The 17,172-nt window shown below is 36.8% G+C and overlaps 1 protein-coding gene across 2 annotated transcripts in view; it reads right to left on the bottom strand.

Moving 5' to 3' along the window:
* Window positions 1-17,172, bottom strand: part of PDHX (pyruvate dehydrogenase complex component X) — a 79,666-nt gene that overhangs the window by 39,357 nt on the left and 23,137 nt on the right. For both annotated transcript variants that reach the window (XR_004351164.1, XM_032641008.1), the window contains exon 3: window positions 2,789-2,889. Coding sequence is in view for 1 of the 2 variants with exons in the window: in XM_032641008.1 (XP_032496899.1) it covers window positions 2,789-2,889 (101 nt within the window). In the remaining variant the exon portion in view is untranslated. The remainder of the gene's footprint in view (window positions 1-2,788; window positions 2,890-17,172) is intronic.

Raw genomic sequence — 17,172 nt, 5'->3', positions numbered from 1 at the left:
AATCCCTATGAATAGCAAAATAGGTTATAATTCCTAATCTTTCAAAATGTGGGCAAACTAAAAACTAGAGTTTTATATCATCACTTGCCTTTTAAGAAGCTCAATTATCCAACTCCTTGATGCTGAAAGTAAAAATCTCTTATATGTATCCCTTTAAAAATCATTTATTATGTGTGCTAAAATATGAGGATTATTCCACATTGAAAGACAAAGTTGTAACTTGCTAGTGGGGTGGTTGAGAATGGAGTGGGGTGAAAGGCTAAAAAAAAAAGACAAAAACAAAACACTATCAGTAAAACCACCATAATTTTTTTCTCCATTTTTTCCCCATAAAATTGCACACATTGTGACATGAATATACTCCTATTCCTATTATCCAAAATGCATGTGGAATAATAATAAAGCACAAAGCCCTAAACTACATACAGTCTTTGGCAAGGAAATAGCTATCTGTGCCGCTAAAGCTGCTGTCAATCACACCCCCCACACCGCTTCAGAGCTCTGGGGCTAGATGAACAGTCACCACTGACCTATGACATCATTAATAATCTGAAATGCATTACTAAGTACCTGAGTGGAAAATGCTGTCAATTCTGGAAGACTTTCACAGCCAAACAATCCAGAACTGGGGCCAAAAACACAGCTTGCCAAAAGCACACACAATAAAATGTAGTTGCGTTTATTACATATGGTAATTCAAACAACCTTTTTCCATTTCAAAATGCTGCATAAATTAGTGAAAGAAACTACTTTTGGTATGAACATTTATTTTTTCCTAGTTATTAAGGTACAGAAATTTTAGCCTTCCACTCACATTTCCTCCTAGGAAGTATATGTTCAACAATGTGTTTTAACATGGCTATTAATATTGAAGATGACAAGGAAGTTTGACAAATTAGAATGTAAAAAATAAAATATCAAGTATGACATCCCAAGGTATGGTCTTTGAATAGAATGTATGAAGGAAGGCATTATATGCATGGTCAAAGCAGAGGTGAGCTGGTAGCCCAGAATTAAAACCACATCAACAATGGACTACTAACAGACGTGCAGTTTATCTGTACAAATCAAACTACAGAGGCACAAATGGATGCTTAGTGTCTAGTCAAATATACAGACTGAAATGGGGGCTTATGGTCCCCAAGACTGAATGAATAACTGTAATAATAATGGGAACAGTGATATTTATTGACACCTGGTGGGTGACAGGTCTTGTGATGAGTGTATATGCATTACCTCACTCAATCTCTACTACTACCCCATGACCTAGGTATTATAGTTATCTCCACTTTATTACGAAGGTTAAAGAATTTGCCAATCATGACATAACTAGTAACCCGCAGAACTTATTAGCTATATGAATCAGGCAGCAGTGTGACTCCAGAGCTTACAATCTTAGCTGTTATACCAAGCTGTCTATTAAATGTCCTACATGTTAAGAAACAAACATGCTCCATCAGTGAGTATACCATGTAACCTTAAACAGGCTTTAATCATTTCATTTTACTTTACTTTTCACATAAATTCTAATATTCCCTTATAAAAATAACATGCCTATTATAGAAAATTTAGAATATAGAGAAAAACAGAAAAAAGCAGAGCAGGAGAATCACTTAGTTCCACTACCCAAAGACACATACTCAAATTTTTCTAACACTTCTTTCTAATCTTTTCTGTATTTATGTTTTTAAAGTTCTACAAGATTGTAATCACTGTCCACACACAATTGTAAAAGCATTTTTCCAAAATTTTTTTGAATTTTTGTTAACTTATAAAGAAATCACATTTTTTTCCTAGAAACAATTTTTCATTGGCTATATGATATTCCGTATTTCCTTCCATTAATTAAGTAACCTCTCTTGTATTGCTACACATTTTGGTTGAAGGGTTGTACTAACTTCAGCTTGTAATAATGCCACCAAAGTATCCAAGTTACAGCTTCATATTTTTAATTAGTTATAAAGCAAAGTCTGTTCAGAGAAGAGCCTTGAAAATTACTGCAATGTATTAAAATTTAGATCTAAAAGGAAATTACTTTGGTTTTGCTAGCCCCACAAGTATATTTCCTTTTGCTCATGAAACAGAAAATATGCTATCAAAAGATAAGATTGTCAACTACATTCAAGTATATGAAATATTCCATACACATATCTTTTTATATAATTGTATTTTTAAATAATTATAAAAATGTAAAGGATGAATAAAACTGCAAGAAAGAGTAAGAAGTAGACCAGGACACTGAGCGTGGCTAAGAAACCCACAAGCAAGACTATGCATAGGACGACTTCAAATAGTCTCATCTAGAGAAAGGAGCTGAGCAGACAGTCACTTTATACACTTTCTAGGTTTCGGAGTCCTGGGGATAGATGAAGACAGGGTTTCTTGCTTTCATGAGATTAGAGTAAAACATTTCTTTTTAAAAATTTTACCAACTATAAACTTGGAAATTACTAGCTCTAAGCTTTAACCTATTGCTTTCTTTGTCTTCAGATTCCACCTCAAATAGACTTCTCTCATCCCTCAGGCCAGAATGCTTCTCATTTTCCACTAGGGAACCCAAAACACTGAGTATCTTTATCATGGTTGAAATAGTTCTATGTTGTTTGATCATTACTGGCTACTATTAGACCTTAACACTAAAATATTTTAAACATCTGAATTTAAAATGTATTATGTATACTGTAACACTATAAACAAAGAGGTAAAAATAAACAGTAACTCAATTTCAAGGAACTTTAACATTTAAGAAATCTTCATCCTGTTGAAGACAATCAAAATAAAAACTTACCACTATTTTGGCCAAGATGCCATCATCACTTGCATCTAAGGTAACCACAGCTTTGTCAGTCTCTATTTCACATAAGGCATCTCCAGTACTCACAGCTTCACCTACAAAACAAGACTGGGTTTGTTTTGTTTTTTAAAATATGAATATTAGTTATGTGAGATGGTGTGTGTAAAGTGTATAAAACATGATAATAAGTACCAAAACACTCAATAGCTATTTCTGGGCTGTGGAATTAAAAGTAATTCTCATATTGCGTGTGTGTTTCTGTGGTGTATATGTGTATGCTTTGTTGCATTTTCCAAAAGCTCAATAATGGACCTAAATTATATCTGTTATAATAAAAAAGTGATTATAGAGATTATTAAGCAAACATTAAAAATGAAATCGCATTTTATAGAGAATAGAAAGGGATGCGTATCTTCCTCCAAACAAATCAATTCCAGACCCCATATTTCTTCCTTTTTAATATATTTTGATTATTATTCCTTAAGAAGACAGTTTTACAATTAATAACACCTCTGGGTTAACACTGTACGCGAGTTCAGAAACCCTGTCTGCACCACAGAGCACAAATGAATAAAAACATATTAAGCATAAAGAGAGAAAATCAAAGACATAGCTAAGGTCAAGTAAGAAACACCTCTGTGCAACAGAAACAGTATAGACATTCAAAAATGCTGAGCAGGACCTGACTTGCTGGTTTCTGGAGCTAAAAGCAGGTTGTGGGGAGGAAGGGTGAAGTACAGTAGTTTCCTTTGGAGCAAAGGGAACTAAAAGTGGCCTGCTGAAGCAGGGGACTCAAATCGATTCTCTGCTTAAAGCTAGGGCTGGCTGCAACCAAAACCTTTGACTAGAACTATGGCTTTGTATCAGAAATGAGGGTCTAAGAAGGTAGGGGACAAAAACACTACCTCAATACCAGAACAGAGTCAAGCCACCCTCTGGTTCCATTACTTTATCTGCCAATATCCCAAATATCAATAGCAAAATCCCTGGATTGAGGGGCGGGGAAAGGGAGACTCAGGGGACAGGTGGGAAGACATCGAAACTAAAACAGAAACATTCCACTCAAAAGTAAATTGCAAAACAAAGTTCCAAAACATGAAGAAATTTAATGCTAAGAAAGAAAACCACAAAAATCAGTAATTGGAACAGAAATTCATTTCAGATGCAATCCATTTAGTGCAACCCACCAAAGATTTTAAAATAAGTATCTTAAGGATGTTCAGAAATAGAAATGAAGGTATAAGATCCAACACAAGAACAAGAGATAAAGAAGAAAAATAATGTACAGACATAAAGCACCATCAGGTTGAAAGAAAAAAAAACTAATTAGAAATCTTGGAAATGAAAGATACAATTAATGAAATAACAAGAAACAATCAATGGGATATATTCTACAGTCGACATAGTGGAAGAATGATTTAGTAAATTAAAGATAGCTTCAATGAACTACCCGGAACTTAATATGGGCAGACAAAAGGACAAGTAGAAAAGAGCAGTTAAGGGACATAAATTGAGGCTGCAGTGTTTGTCCAATGGAGTTCCAAGGGAAGAGATGGGAGAGAACAGTGGACAAGCAATACTTGAAGAGATAATTGCTGAGAATTTCCCAGAGTTAAAAAGAGATATATATCCTCAAAATGAAAGAGCACTGAAAGAGTTTAGAGTGTGGTTATCTACAGTGTATTGACTAGGAGGGGGCACAGGGAGCCTTGGAACTTGCTGGAAATATTCTGTATCTTGACTAGGTATTAGTAACCTGGATATATGTGTATGTAAAAATTAATTGAGCTTACACTTTGTGCAGGTAATACCTTGATAAAAAGAATTAAACAGAAAAAAAGAGTATTACACTGTATAAACATGACTCCACGTCATACACTGTATAGAAATTACATACTTTCAACAATTGAAACACAATCTTAAAAGCTATCAGAGGGAAAAAAATAGATTACCTCAATGGAATGACAGACTGAGAGCACACTTCTCAGCAGCTGCAATAGGGGTCAGAAGACAACGGAGTAATATCTTCAAAAAGCTGAGGAAAAATAACTGTCTAGAATTTTATATGCAGCCAAACCATCATTCAAGAACGAAGGAAAAGTTCAGACATAAAAGCTAAGAAAATTTACCACTTACTGATGAGCTCTTACAAAATGCAGTTTCATCAAAAAGAAAGGTAGACACAGAGGGGACCCATGGGCTACACAAAACAAGTTACCATAGAAACTGATAAAGTGTTAACATTTAATCATTTAAAAGGTAATTTCTGAGGGGTTAAAAATGTTTACAACTCAAACATTAAAAAAAACAGTAAGACGAATAAGGATATTTTTAGGTGATAAAACATGCTAAGAACTTGGATACAGATAGGAGGAGAAAATACTGGATAACTCTAGACTGCACTGGCAAAATATAATTAAATATGTATCCTAAAAACTTAATGGTGTATACCAAAAAATATAAAAATGGAAACATAGCCTACAGCATTCATAAAAGCAGGAAATATAGAAAATAACAAAAACTATTATCCAATTGAAGGCAGATGCATGAAAAGAAAAAAGCAAAGGATAAAAACAGAAAACACAAAAATGGTAGAAGTCCAAATACATCAGTAATTACAATTAACATAAATGGATTAAAACCACCGACTAAAAGAGATATCAAAATGAATAAAAAAATAAAATCTAGTTAAATGTTGCTTATAAGAGACAGACATAAACAAAAACAGAATAAAAAGTAAGATATAGAAAAATGTGAAGCATACAAATACACCCCCTCACATACACACCAAAAACAGCTGGTACAGCAATATGAATAGGCACACTCAATAAAAGAACATGAAGGAAAATCTAAAGCGCTGACCTAACAAATATGCTCTAAAAGTTCACTGTACTGAAACTCCTTCACTGTATATCAAGATTTTCACACAGATGGTTATACTATATCTCAGTTAAAATAGTTCAGAACCACCAATACAAACTATTTTAATGAAATAAACTTATCTGTTAGATATTTATCAAACACCTGAAAGGTGCTCAGTCTAACCCCAAAGAGATTTTCCTACTCAACCAATATTTATTGAAAATGTATTAGAGCACTGAGGATACAGCAGTGGGAGGAAAAAAGTGGTTAAGATTTCTGACCTCAAGAAGCATCCTCGCTATCTTGTGATAAATTAATTGGAAATAACAGTGGAATTAGGTGAAGTCAGGATGGTATGGGAACACTCAGCAGGGTTATCTAATTCAGTTTTTGAAAGGTGAAAGCAGCCTTCCTTAAAAAAAAAAAAAAAAAAAAAAAAAAAAAAGACATCTAGTCTGAGCCTGAAAAGATGAGGAGGAGACAATCAAGTAAAGGGGCAAGTGATCCAGGCAGAAGGCACAACACACCCAAAACTCTCAAGGCGAAAGAAAACAGGAAACTTCGGAGGATCTGGCTAATACTACCTGAGAGAAGTGATGAGAGATTAGGCTGGTGAGGTAAGCAGGAATCCCACCCCAAAAGGAAACTTGTCTGTCATACAGAGAAAGCTACGGTACCAGATTATACAATCTCACATCACTTCTTTATATGACAGATGTCCTAGGGCAGTTAAGACAGATTATATTTCAAAAGGAAAGGAATCACACCCTAATATGTTTCTGCTGTAACCATGGAAAAAACAATTGAACCAGGCAACCTAGCAATTAAATACTTCTTTTAGACACCTAGAAAAGAAATTCTGCCCATAGGAAAACAATAAAATAATGTTTTATCACTTGTGCTTGCCTATTTCAAATTCTAAACACCCTTTGAGAACGATTCACAAATTCTACCTCAGCCATAGATCAACCTAGATGATTTTGTTCCTATTCCTGAATTCCTATAGTAATTGTAATTAATTTGAAATGAATCACAAATTGTACTATGAAATGTTATGTTAACTTCTATTAATTACTTTTTTAAAAATTGGTTTTCTTCTATTTACCAAACTATGAGCTTCTTCATAATAGGAAGAGGACACAGTTTAAGTGTTTTACATTCTACCTCATTCCCTAGGACTCCAGCTATTGCCTCATACATAATGAGTCTGAGATTAAAACACTTCAGAAAAAAATTGCAATAATATCACAAGTCCTCATTTCCTCATAAGGTATACATCAAACTGTCTTTTATGTTTCTTTCAGTTCTAACATTTGATTTGTAGCATGTTTCTGACATTTAAAAACTTAGGTATCCTGTTTCCTTTTTATTTTGTTTTAATTAAAGGTACACCTATTCACAAAACATATATATATATTAGCTATATGAGAATCCTGAGAGAGAGATAAAATGTAAAGAAACATAGAGAAAAGCATCTATTGTGTGGTGAACCTTACCCAGGAACCACAGCAAGGTTTAAAACATTGTATTATTATATAAGGCACATTACCCCTAATATCACAAAACTAGGGTTATATCTGTCAATAATCAAACATAATGTGAATGCCAAAGAAAAATTTCGAGACAAATAACGAGCCATGAAGATTCCAAATAAACTCAGTTTCAGCCCTGGTCAACAATTTAGTGCTGTAACTTGGAAAACCTGCAAGGCACAGTAGTTACAAGGAGCTCTTCCAACTCAGACACAGGTTTATTCCAAGCTCTGACACTTACTGGTAATCCTGGCCAAGTTACTTAATCTCTCTGACTCTAAGGAAAGTTTTGAATGTGAAGCTATTATAAAAAAAATCATGGAACTGCAAATGTTAACTTTTCACAAACCTCTTCAAATAACACTTCACAACATCTTTAGATTAAAAAGTTATGTATGTTATTAATAACCATTAAGAACCAAGACTCATTCTAGCTCCCTACTCCATACGCCATCATTTCAGACAGATCATTCAACATACATTAGTATATAAGGCATTTATAAGTAAGCACTGGGTATAAACAAAACAATAAGATAGGGTTCTGTTCACAACAAGTTCAGAGTCTAGAGGAGAAGACTTAGAAGCTAGCACAGAGCATCATGGCTGGTGTGAGGTGACAGATGGCTCCTCAGCTGCCACGTTGAGGGCTGACTGGTTGTAGAAGGAGATGGCAGCCTTGCCGTGTTCCTGCGTGTCCCTGTGCCATCTCCTCGTGGTGCGTGTCAGCAGCCGAGGTGGAGCGGGCCCGGAGCGAGAGTGCGGGCCCCAGGAGGGGCCAGAGCAGAGGCCCGCCCGGGGGCCGCTCCCCAGCACCGAAGCCAGCATCGTCGTCATCCTGTGCCTTTGTCCAGGTGGGCAGCCGCCAGAGCTGAGGGCTGGAGTACAGAGGCTTCCCTTTCTCTTGTAGATTCTGGGTATGACGTGTAGTCTTGATCAAACACAGTTAATGGGGATGTTTATCAACTAAACACATCCTATGACTTTCACAAAATCATCCTGTTCTGCCGAAAGTTAAGAATAAAAGTCTTTATTTAAAAGGTGTGTGTGGTGGTAATGGTGGGAGGCCAAGTCACAGCTACATGAACATTAAAGAAAGAAACCTCTTCTCAGTGCTAAGGTAAACCATAATGACACCTATGATTAGAGACAAAGATAATTCAATCGTATATCAACAAATATTTACCGGCTGCCCCTATGTGCATGACACTGTGCAAGACCCTATGGCAAAAATAATGATAAAATAAGACAGAGTCTGACTGAGGAAGAGCACAAACAAGCAGGCAATGCCAATCTCATCCAGTCAGTGCCTACGGCAGCGTGGGAGGATAGAGAAGGGGGCCCGAGTCAGTGCTTGCCAACTCTTCATCACACACGAAAAGATATTACTTGCATGGCCCAAGACCCCAGGCAACCCGGCTCCTAGGGCATCCTGCTCTGAGGACTCAAGGCAGGAGTAGTTGTTTGAGAAGGAAACTGCTAGGCAAAGTTAACCTCCCTTACATCCTTCTGGCTCTTAAATTTCACTGCATTACCCATTTCAAGTGCCCAACACACGTGTGGCTCGTGGTTACTACACTGGACAGTGCAGACATGGAACATTTCCATCACTACAGGAAGCTCTATTGAATAATACTGTAATCTCACCAATTCCACTCACCAATTCTCTAATTATGACATAATAGAAATATTAACAATAAACGTAAAAAAGCATAATGACGGAATGCTATTCAGCACTAAAGGAATGAACTGTTGATACATGCTATAACATGGATGAACTGCAAAATCATGCTAAATCAAAGAAGCCAGTCACAAAAGACTTCATAATACATGATTCTATTTACATTAAATGCCCAGAAAAGGCAAATTTTTAGAGATAGAACGCAGATCAAGATAGGGATAAGAGAAAGAAGTGACTGCAATCAAGCACTAGGGAGTTTTGGGGGTGATATAAACGTTCTAAAGTTGTATTTTGGTGATGGCTGAAGAACTCTATATATTCACTAAAAAATCACTGAATTGAGCACTTAAAATAGGTGACTGTTAATAGTGTGTAAATTATACCTCAAAAGCTGTTAAAATAGTAGTGTACTGAAAAAACACTGAAGTTATTTGTGAAATGCACACTTCAGAAGTTTTCCATTTTAGCATCCAAACATGTATACAAATCCCCAGAAATAACAGAAACCAAAGCCTCATCTACAATAGAAGCCAGAGACCCATTTAACTCTAGTAGCACCTGGTGATAATTCAAATAGTGAACAACACCTTTAAGACAGTTTTACTTCTGAATTTTACACACTGTATTAATTATACAATCTAAGATTTACACAAAATTGTTTTAAATATTCAAGATTCCCAGTCACATGAAAAAAGGAAAGCCCACATAAAATGACAGTCTCTGAAGGATAACAAACACCAAGGGCAGCAGCAGTAACATGGCTAATGAAGCAAGTTCTACGCCTGTTCCAGACAATGTGTGGCCAAGTACCTCATGTAACTATCTCAGTCTAATTTTGTTCCAGTGTTTCAGGATAAGCTCTTAAATATCGCAAGAAAGAAAATAATGTTTTTCATACCCTCAAATATTCTCTCACAAAAGGGTGGAACAAGAATATTTTCTTCTTTTTTGTTATTTTAACAGATATGACCTTACAACTGATGAAAAAACAATCTATATACACTTTAATTAAACTAAAAATAATCTGACACAAACTTCCCCCACCAAATAACAAGCTTGTGATAAAAATGTGGAATGTGGCTCAATTCACCTTTCAGGTTTTGAAACTGTACATGTTACCTGGCACTTTTGAACTGTTTTCTCTACTAAGTTAATAATTCATATTCTTTACTTAATCCTCTCAGACTGAAATTAAGTATTCTAATATTCATTACAAAACTACTTTTCTAACATTCATTAGATCAACGAAGATGGGAATAATTTACATGCTATATTATTGCATGTTTCCATGTGATGAGACAGGTTATCAAGAGGACGTGACCACTTAGCTGGGCAAGAGTAACTGGAGGTCCCTCACCCCCTCCCCATCCGTGAAATGTGTGCTCCGCTTGCCTTCCCAGTGCTGGAAGCTGCCAAGGACATAGCCTTGAGATAGTACTGTGGTGCTGAGACCACCTGGACAGTATATGTGATCAAGCCCAGTTAAGGCCTCCTCCCATGAAAGTCCCTTTGCTTAATTAAACCTGCCACCTACCAACCCGGAGCCTCTTTCTTCCATCGCTCCCTACCCTCCATGTATGAGGCCGATTTCAGATTACACCCAGGAAGCTCTTGAGGAGGTTGTGATACAACACTATGACTTCAAAAAAGAAAAGGAAACTGAGTTATCACAGAATTCTAAAGTCAAGGATATATCTTAGAAATCATCTAATTCAACTCACTCCCAGATATTTCATGACAGAGTGGGAACCCCAAAGGACAAACCTAGACTAGAGTTCTTTTCACTGCACCCTTATTGCCTTGGCTTAAAACAGACACACACACACACACACATACATTATTAACAGTTGTGAATTACAGAGTCTCAGATTTTCAAGAAACCGTAAAGGTTTGTAAGACCGAACTGCCATCCACTAAAGGTTATCAGATCATTAGCATTAGCTTAAAAATAAACTAGATTCAAAATTAGATACAACACTACTCATTTTCATGAAAAAAATTCAATCCCCTTGATGTTTGAAGGTCTAAACTCAGTTTTAAATAACAGTGACCATACAATAAAGATCTCAAGATAAAAAATTTTAAAAACATAGCTAATAAGAAAAAAAGGTATATAAAAAGCTTTCTTAGGGGGCTTCCCTGGTGGCGCAGTGGTTGAGAGTCCGCCTGCCGATGCAGGGGACAGGGGTTCGTGCCCCAGTCTGGGAAGATCCCACATGCCGCGGAGCGGCTGGGCCCGTGAGCCGTGGCCGCTGAGCCTGTGCGTCTGGAGCCTGTGCTCCACAACGGGAGAGGCCACACAGTGAGAGGCCCACATACCTCAAAAAAAAAAAAAAAAAAAAGTTTTCTTGTAGAATATAAAGGTTTTTAATACATAACGACTGAACCAAGTTATGTACCAAGCACCAAACAAACTTAGACATATATAGTCATACCCATGTGTAACAATACATAAATGTTAAACAACTAAATTACGAGGGACTTCCCTGGTGGTCCAGTAGTTAAGACTCCCAATGCAGGGGGCCCAGGTTCGATCCCTGGTCAGGGAAGTACATCCTGCAACTAAGAGCCTGCATGCTGCAACTAAAAGATTCCCACATGCCGCGACTAAAGATCCCACACGCCACTACAAAGATGCCGTGTGGTGCACTAAGACCCAGCGCAGCCAAATAAATAAATAAATATTTTTTTTAAAATCTTAAAAAAAGAACTAAATTATGCTCAAAAAAATCACAAAGGTGATGAACTAAAAACGAAGCCAGTGAATTACAGAGAACCAACGATTTAGATTGCTCTCAATTACTTATGTGTACTGGTAAACAACATTTCTCCTGAGTTGGCAGAACACAGAATTTTAAAAGCAACCTTCAAGGAAACAGGCTCCAGGGGCTTAAAGTACACCCTGGCTTGTCCTGCATGAAAATAGCACAAGTAATCAAAAGGAAGAAGAACAGAATGATGAAACCATTTGTCTCCTGGCTCTGCATTATACTCACCATATCCTAATGGGTGTGAATAACTTATCAGGCTGCCAGCGAGCCAGAAGTCTGAGATAAATGTGGTCCAAAGAATCCTCCTATCTACTTGCCTATCAAGGTCTCAAAGTGTGAAGAAATTTAATCATTTTATAATAATCCAAAAAGGCTGGCCTGTGTCTGAATCATTCTTTAATGACACCAACACTCTGTCATACTGGATATGGAAATAGCCAAAGCTCTGTAATTCATCAGGAAAAAAACTTAAAAATAGATTCCAACTGACTGCATTATTTATACAGGTGAAACTTTCTTAGATACTGATAATTATTTTAGAAGATGGCAGCAGCCATGCAGAGCCGATTGCTCAAAATGCTTCCTAATGAAGCACTGTCTCTTTCATTTATATGACATATGTCTTTCTCAAATTCTAGAAAACTCTGCCATTTTTTGGTTGAATATAACCTCTTCCTCATTCTCTCTTTTTTCTCCCTCTGGAATTCTTCCTATTGGGTTAGTAGAGGATTCTCATTTTATTCTTCGTGTCTTAGCTTCTCTTTTATATTCTCTACTGCTTTATCTATTACTACTGCATGCAGGCTAACAGGTTGGACTTCACGAATCCTTTGGTAAGACACGTCTAATCACACCTTAACCCAACCTTGAGTTTTTCATTTTCTAATTTTAGAGACAACATTTTTCATTCCTAGAAGTTCTATTTGTTCTTTTCAAACCTGTCTGGACTTTTTGGATAGTGTTTGTCTTTTTTCATATTTTCAATTCCTTCTCTTACACGTTTTGTCGTTTCAAACATAAGTTTTTATGTATCTAGTAATTCCAATTAGCTGAAGTTCCTGGAGGTCTAATCCTGTTGCTTGTTATGCCTAATACCGTTTGCCCCTAAAGGGCAGCTTCCATGTCAATTATTAAATTTGGAACTGTGAATCTGTGGTTAAGTGGGACTTTATCTGGGAATCTTGTGTGAGTTGGATTAGAGACTGTGTTCTTCCAGAATAATGGCTTCTGCCAAGTAACCAAGGAAGATTATCAGCCCAGGACCACTTTACCTCTACGTATGGGTTCCCAGAAAATGCAAATACCACAAATCTGAACCCCAAAGCCTCATGAAGAAATGCCGATGAGAGAACATTTCCAACAAGGTAAGCATTTTTATTCCAAGACAAATAAATATATTTGTCTGTTAGCCATTTTATGGCATTAAATTCCATCTATAGGGTGGTGACTCTAAAATGTCTATCAAGTCAGACTTCACTCCTAAACTTTAACTCCTATAACCAACTGTCTATTGAACACATTCCCTTGAATATCTAATAAGGAACTCAAACTTTACCACATCCAAACCTGAACCTAATTCTTTTTCTTCTCCAGCTTTTTTTTTTATATATACAGCAAGTTCTTATTAGTCATCCATTTTATACACATCAGTGTATACATGTCAGTCCTAATTGCCCAATTCATCCCACCACCACCACCACCCCCCGCCGCTTTCCCCTCTTGGTGTCCATACGTTTGTTCTCTACATCTGTTTCTCAATTTCTACTCTGCAAATCGGTTCATCTGTACCGTTTTCCTAGGTTCCACATATATGCATTAATATGTTGTTTTTCTCTTTGACTCACTTCACTCTGTATGACAGTCTCTAGATTCATCCACGTCTCTACAAATGACCCAATTTCGTTCCTTTTTATGGATGAGCAATATTCCATTGTACATATGTACCACATCTTCTTTATCCATTCATCTGTCGATGGGCATTTAGGTTGCTTCCATGACCTGGCTATTGTAAATAGTGCTGCAATGAACATTGGGGTGCATGTGTCTTTTTGAATTATGGTTTTCTCTGGGTATATGCCCAGTAGTGGGATTGCTGGGTCATATGGTAATTCGATTTTCAGTTCTTTAAGGAACCTCCATACTGTTCTCCATAGTGGCTGTATGAATTTACATTCTCAACAACAGTGCAAGAGGGTTCCCTTTTCTCCACACCCTCTCCAGCATTTGTTATTTGCAGATTTTCTGATGATGGCCATTCTAACTGGCGTGAGGTGATACCTCCTTGTAGTTTTTTTTTTTTTTTCTTGCGGTAAGCGGACCTCTCACTGTCGTGGCCTCTCCCGCCGCGGAGCACAGGCTCCGGACGCACAGGCCCAGTGGCCATGGCCCACAGGCCAAGCCGCTCCGCAGCATGCGGGATCCTCCCGGACCGGGGCACGAACCTGTGTCCCCTGCATCGGCAGGCGGACTCTCAACCACTGCGCCACCAGGGAAGCCCCCTCATTGTACTTTTGATTTGCATTTCTCTAATAATTAGTGATGTTGAGCAGCATTTAATGTGCTTCTTGACCATCTGTATGTCCTCTTTGGAGAAATGTCTATTTAGGTCTTCTGCCCATTTTTTGACTGGGTTGTTTGTTTTCTGAATATTAAGCCACATGAGCTGTTTATGTATTTTGGAGATTAACCCTTTGTCCGTTGATTCATTTGCAAGTATTTTTTCCCATTCTGAGGGGTGTCTTTTCGTCTTGTTTGTAGTTTCCTTTGCTGTGCAAATCTTTTAAGTTTCATTACGTCCCATTTGTTTATTTTTGTTTTTATTTCCATTACTCTAGGAGGTGGATCAAAAGATCTTGCTATGATTTATGTCAAAGAGTGTTCTTCCTACGTTTTCCTCTAAGAGCTTTATAGTGTCCGGTCTTACGTTTAGGTCTCTAATCAATTTTGAGTTTTTGTGTATGGTGTTAGGGAGTGTTCTCATTTCATTCTTTTACATGTAGCTGTCCAGTTTTCCCAGCAACACTTACTGTCTTTTCTCCATTGTATATCCTTGCGTCCTTTGTCATAGATTGAATGACCATAGGTGCGTGGGTTTATCCCTGGGCTTTCTATCCTGTTCCATTGATTTATATTTCTGTTTTTGTGCCACTACCATATTGTCTTGATTACCGTAGCTTTGTAGTATAGTCTGAAGTCAGGGAGTCTGATTCCTCCAGCTCTGTTTTTTTCCCTCAAGACTGCTTTGGATACTTGGGATCTTTTGTGTCTCCATACAAATTTTAAGATTTTTTGTTCTAGTTCTGTAAAAAAATGCCACTGGTAATTTGATAGGGATTGCATTGAATCTGTAGATTGCTTTGGGTAGTATAGTCATTTTCACAATATTCATTCTTCCAATCCAAGAACATGGTATATCTCTCTATCTGTTGATATCATCTTTAATTTCTTTCAACAGTGTCTTATAGTTTTCTGAATACAGGTCTTTTGTCTCCTCAGGTAGGTTTATTCCTAGGTATTTTATTCTTTTTGTTGCAATGGTAAATGGGAGTGTTTCCTTAATTTCCCTTTCAGATTTTTCATTATTAGTGTATAGGAATGCAAGAGAGTTCTGTGCATCAATTTTGTATCCTGCAACTTTACCAAATTCATTGATTAGCTCTAGTAGTTTTCTGGTGGCATCTTAGGATTCTCTATATATAGTATCATGTCATCTGCAAACAGTGACAGTTTTACTTCTTCTTTTCCAATTTGTATTCCTTTTATTTATTTTCCTTCTCTGATTGCCATGGCTAGGACTTCCAAAACTATGTTGAATAACAGTGGCGAGAGTGGAGGTCCTTGTCTCATTCCTGATCTTAGAGGAAATGCTTTCAGCTTTTCACCATTGAGAATGATGGTTGCTGTGGGTTTTTCGTATATGGCCTTTAGTATGTTGAGGTAGGTTCCCTCTATGCCCACTTTCTGGAGAGTCTTTTTTTTTTTCATAAATGGGTGTTAAATTTTGTCAAAACGTTTTTCTGCATCTATTGAGATGATCATATGGTTTTCATTCTTCAATTTGTTAATATGGTGTATCACATTGATTGATTTGCATATATTGAAGAATGTTTGCATCCCTGGGATAAATCCCAATTGATCATGGTGTATGATCCTTTTAATGTGTTGTTGGATTCTGTTTGCTAGTATTTTGTTGAGGATTCTTGCATCTACATTCATCAGTGATATTGGCGTGTAATTTTCTTTTTTGTAGTATCTTTGGTTTTGGTATCAGGTGATGGTGGCCTCATAGAATGAGTTTGGGAGTGTTCCTTCCTCTGCAATTTTTTGGAAGAGTTTGAGAAGGATGGGTGTTAGGTCTTCTCTAAGTGTTTGATAGAATTCATCTGTGAAGCCATCTGGTCCTGGACTTTTGTTTGTGGAAGATTTTTAGTCACAGTTTCAATTTCATTACTTGTGATTAGTCTGTTCATATTTTCTGTTTCTTCCTGGTTCAGTCTTGGAAGTTATACCTTTCTAAGAATTTGTCCATTTCTTCCAGGTTGTCCATTTTATTGGCATAGTTGCTTGTAGTAGTCTCTTAAGATGCTTTGTATTTCTGCGGTGTCTGTTGTAACTTCTCCTTTTTCATTTCTAGTTTTAATGATTTGAGTCCTCTCCCTCTTTTTCTTGATGAGTCTGGCTAATAGTTTATCAATTTTGTTTATCTTATCAAAGAACCTGCTTTTAGTTTAGTTGATCTTTGCTACTGTTTTCTTTGTTTCTATTTCATTTATTTCTGCTCTGATCTTATGATTTCTTTCCTTCTGCTAATTTTGGGTTTTGTTTGTTCTTCTTTCTCTAGTTCCTTTAGGTGTAAGGTTAGATTGTTTATTTGAGATTTTTCTTGTTTCTCGAGGTAGGCTTGTACAGCTATAAACTTCCCTCTTAGAACTTCTTTTGCTGCATCCCACAGGTTTTGTGTCATCATGTTTTCATTATCATTTGTCTCTAGGTATTTGATTTCCTCTTTGATTTCTTCAGTGATCTCTTAGTTATTTAGTAACATATTGTTTAGCCTCCACGTGTTTGTGTTTTTTACATTTTTTACCTCGTAACTGATTTCTAATCTCATATCATTGCGGTCAGAAAAGATGTTTGATACGATTTCAATTTTCTTAAATTTACTGAGGTTTGATTTGTGACCCAGGATGTGATCTATCCTGGAGAATGTTCCGTGCGCACTTGAAAAGAGAGTGTAATTTTGCTGTTCTTGGATGGAATGTCCTATAAATATCAATTAAATCTATCTGGTCTATTGTGTCATTTAAAGCTTGTGTTTCTTATTAATTTTCTGTTTGGATGATCTGTCCAATGATGTAAGTGAGGTGTTAAAGTCCCCCACTATTATTGTGTTACTGTCGATTTCCTCTTTTATAGATCTTAGCAGTTGCCTTATGTATTGAGGTGCTCCTATGTTGGGTGCATATATATTTATAATTGTTATATCTTCTTCTTGGATTGATCCCTTGATCATTATGTAGTGTCCTTCCTTGTCTC

Source organism: Phocoena sinus, chromosome 8 (genome assembly GCF_008692025.1).
Source record: "Phocoena sinus isolate mPhoSin1 chromosome 8, mPhoSin1.pri, whole genome shotgun sequence".
NCBI classification, from domain to species: domain Eukaryota; kingdom Metazoa; phylum Chordata; class Mammalia; order Artiodactyla; family Phocoenidae; genus Phocoena; species Phocoena sinus.
Note: the sequence above shows the minus strand (reverse complement) of the source record. Positions and strands in the feature narration are given on the sequence as shown.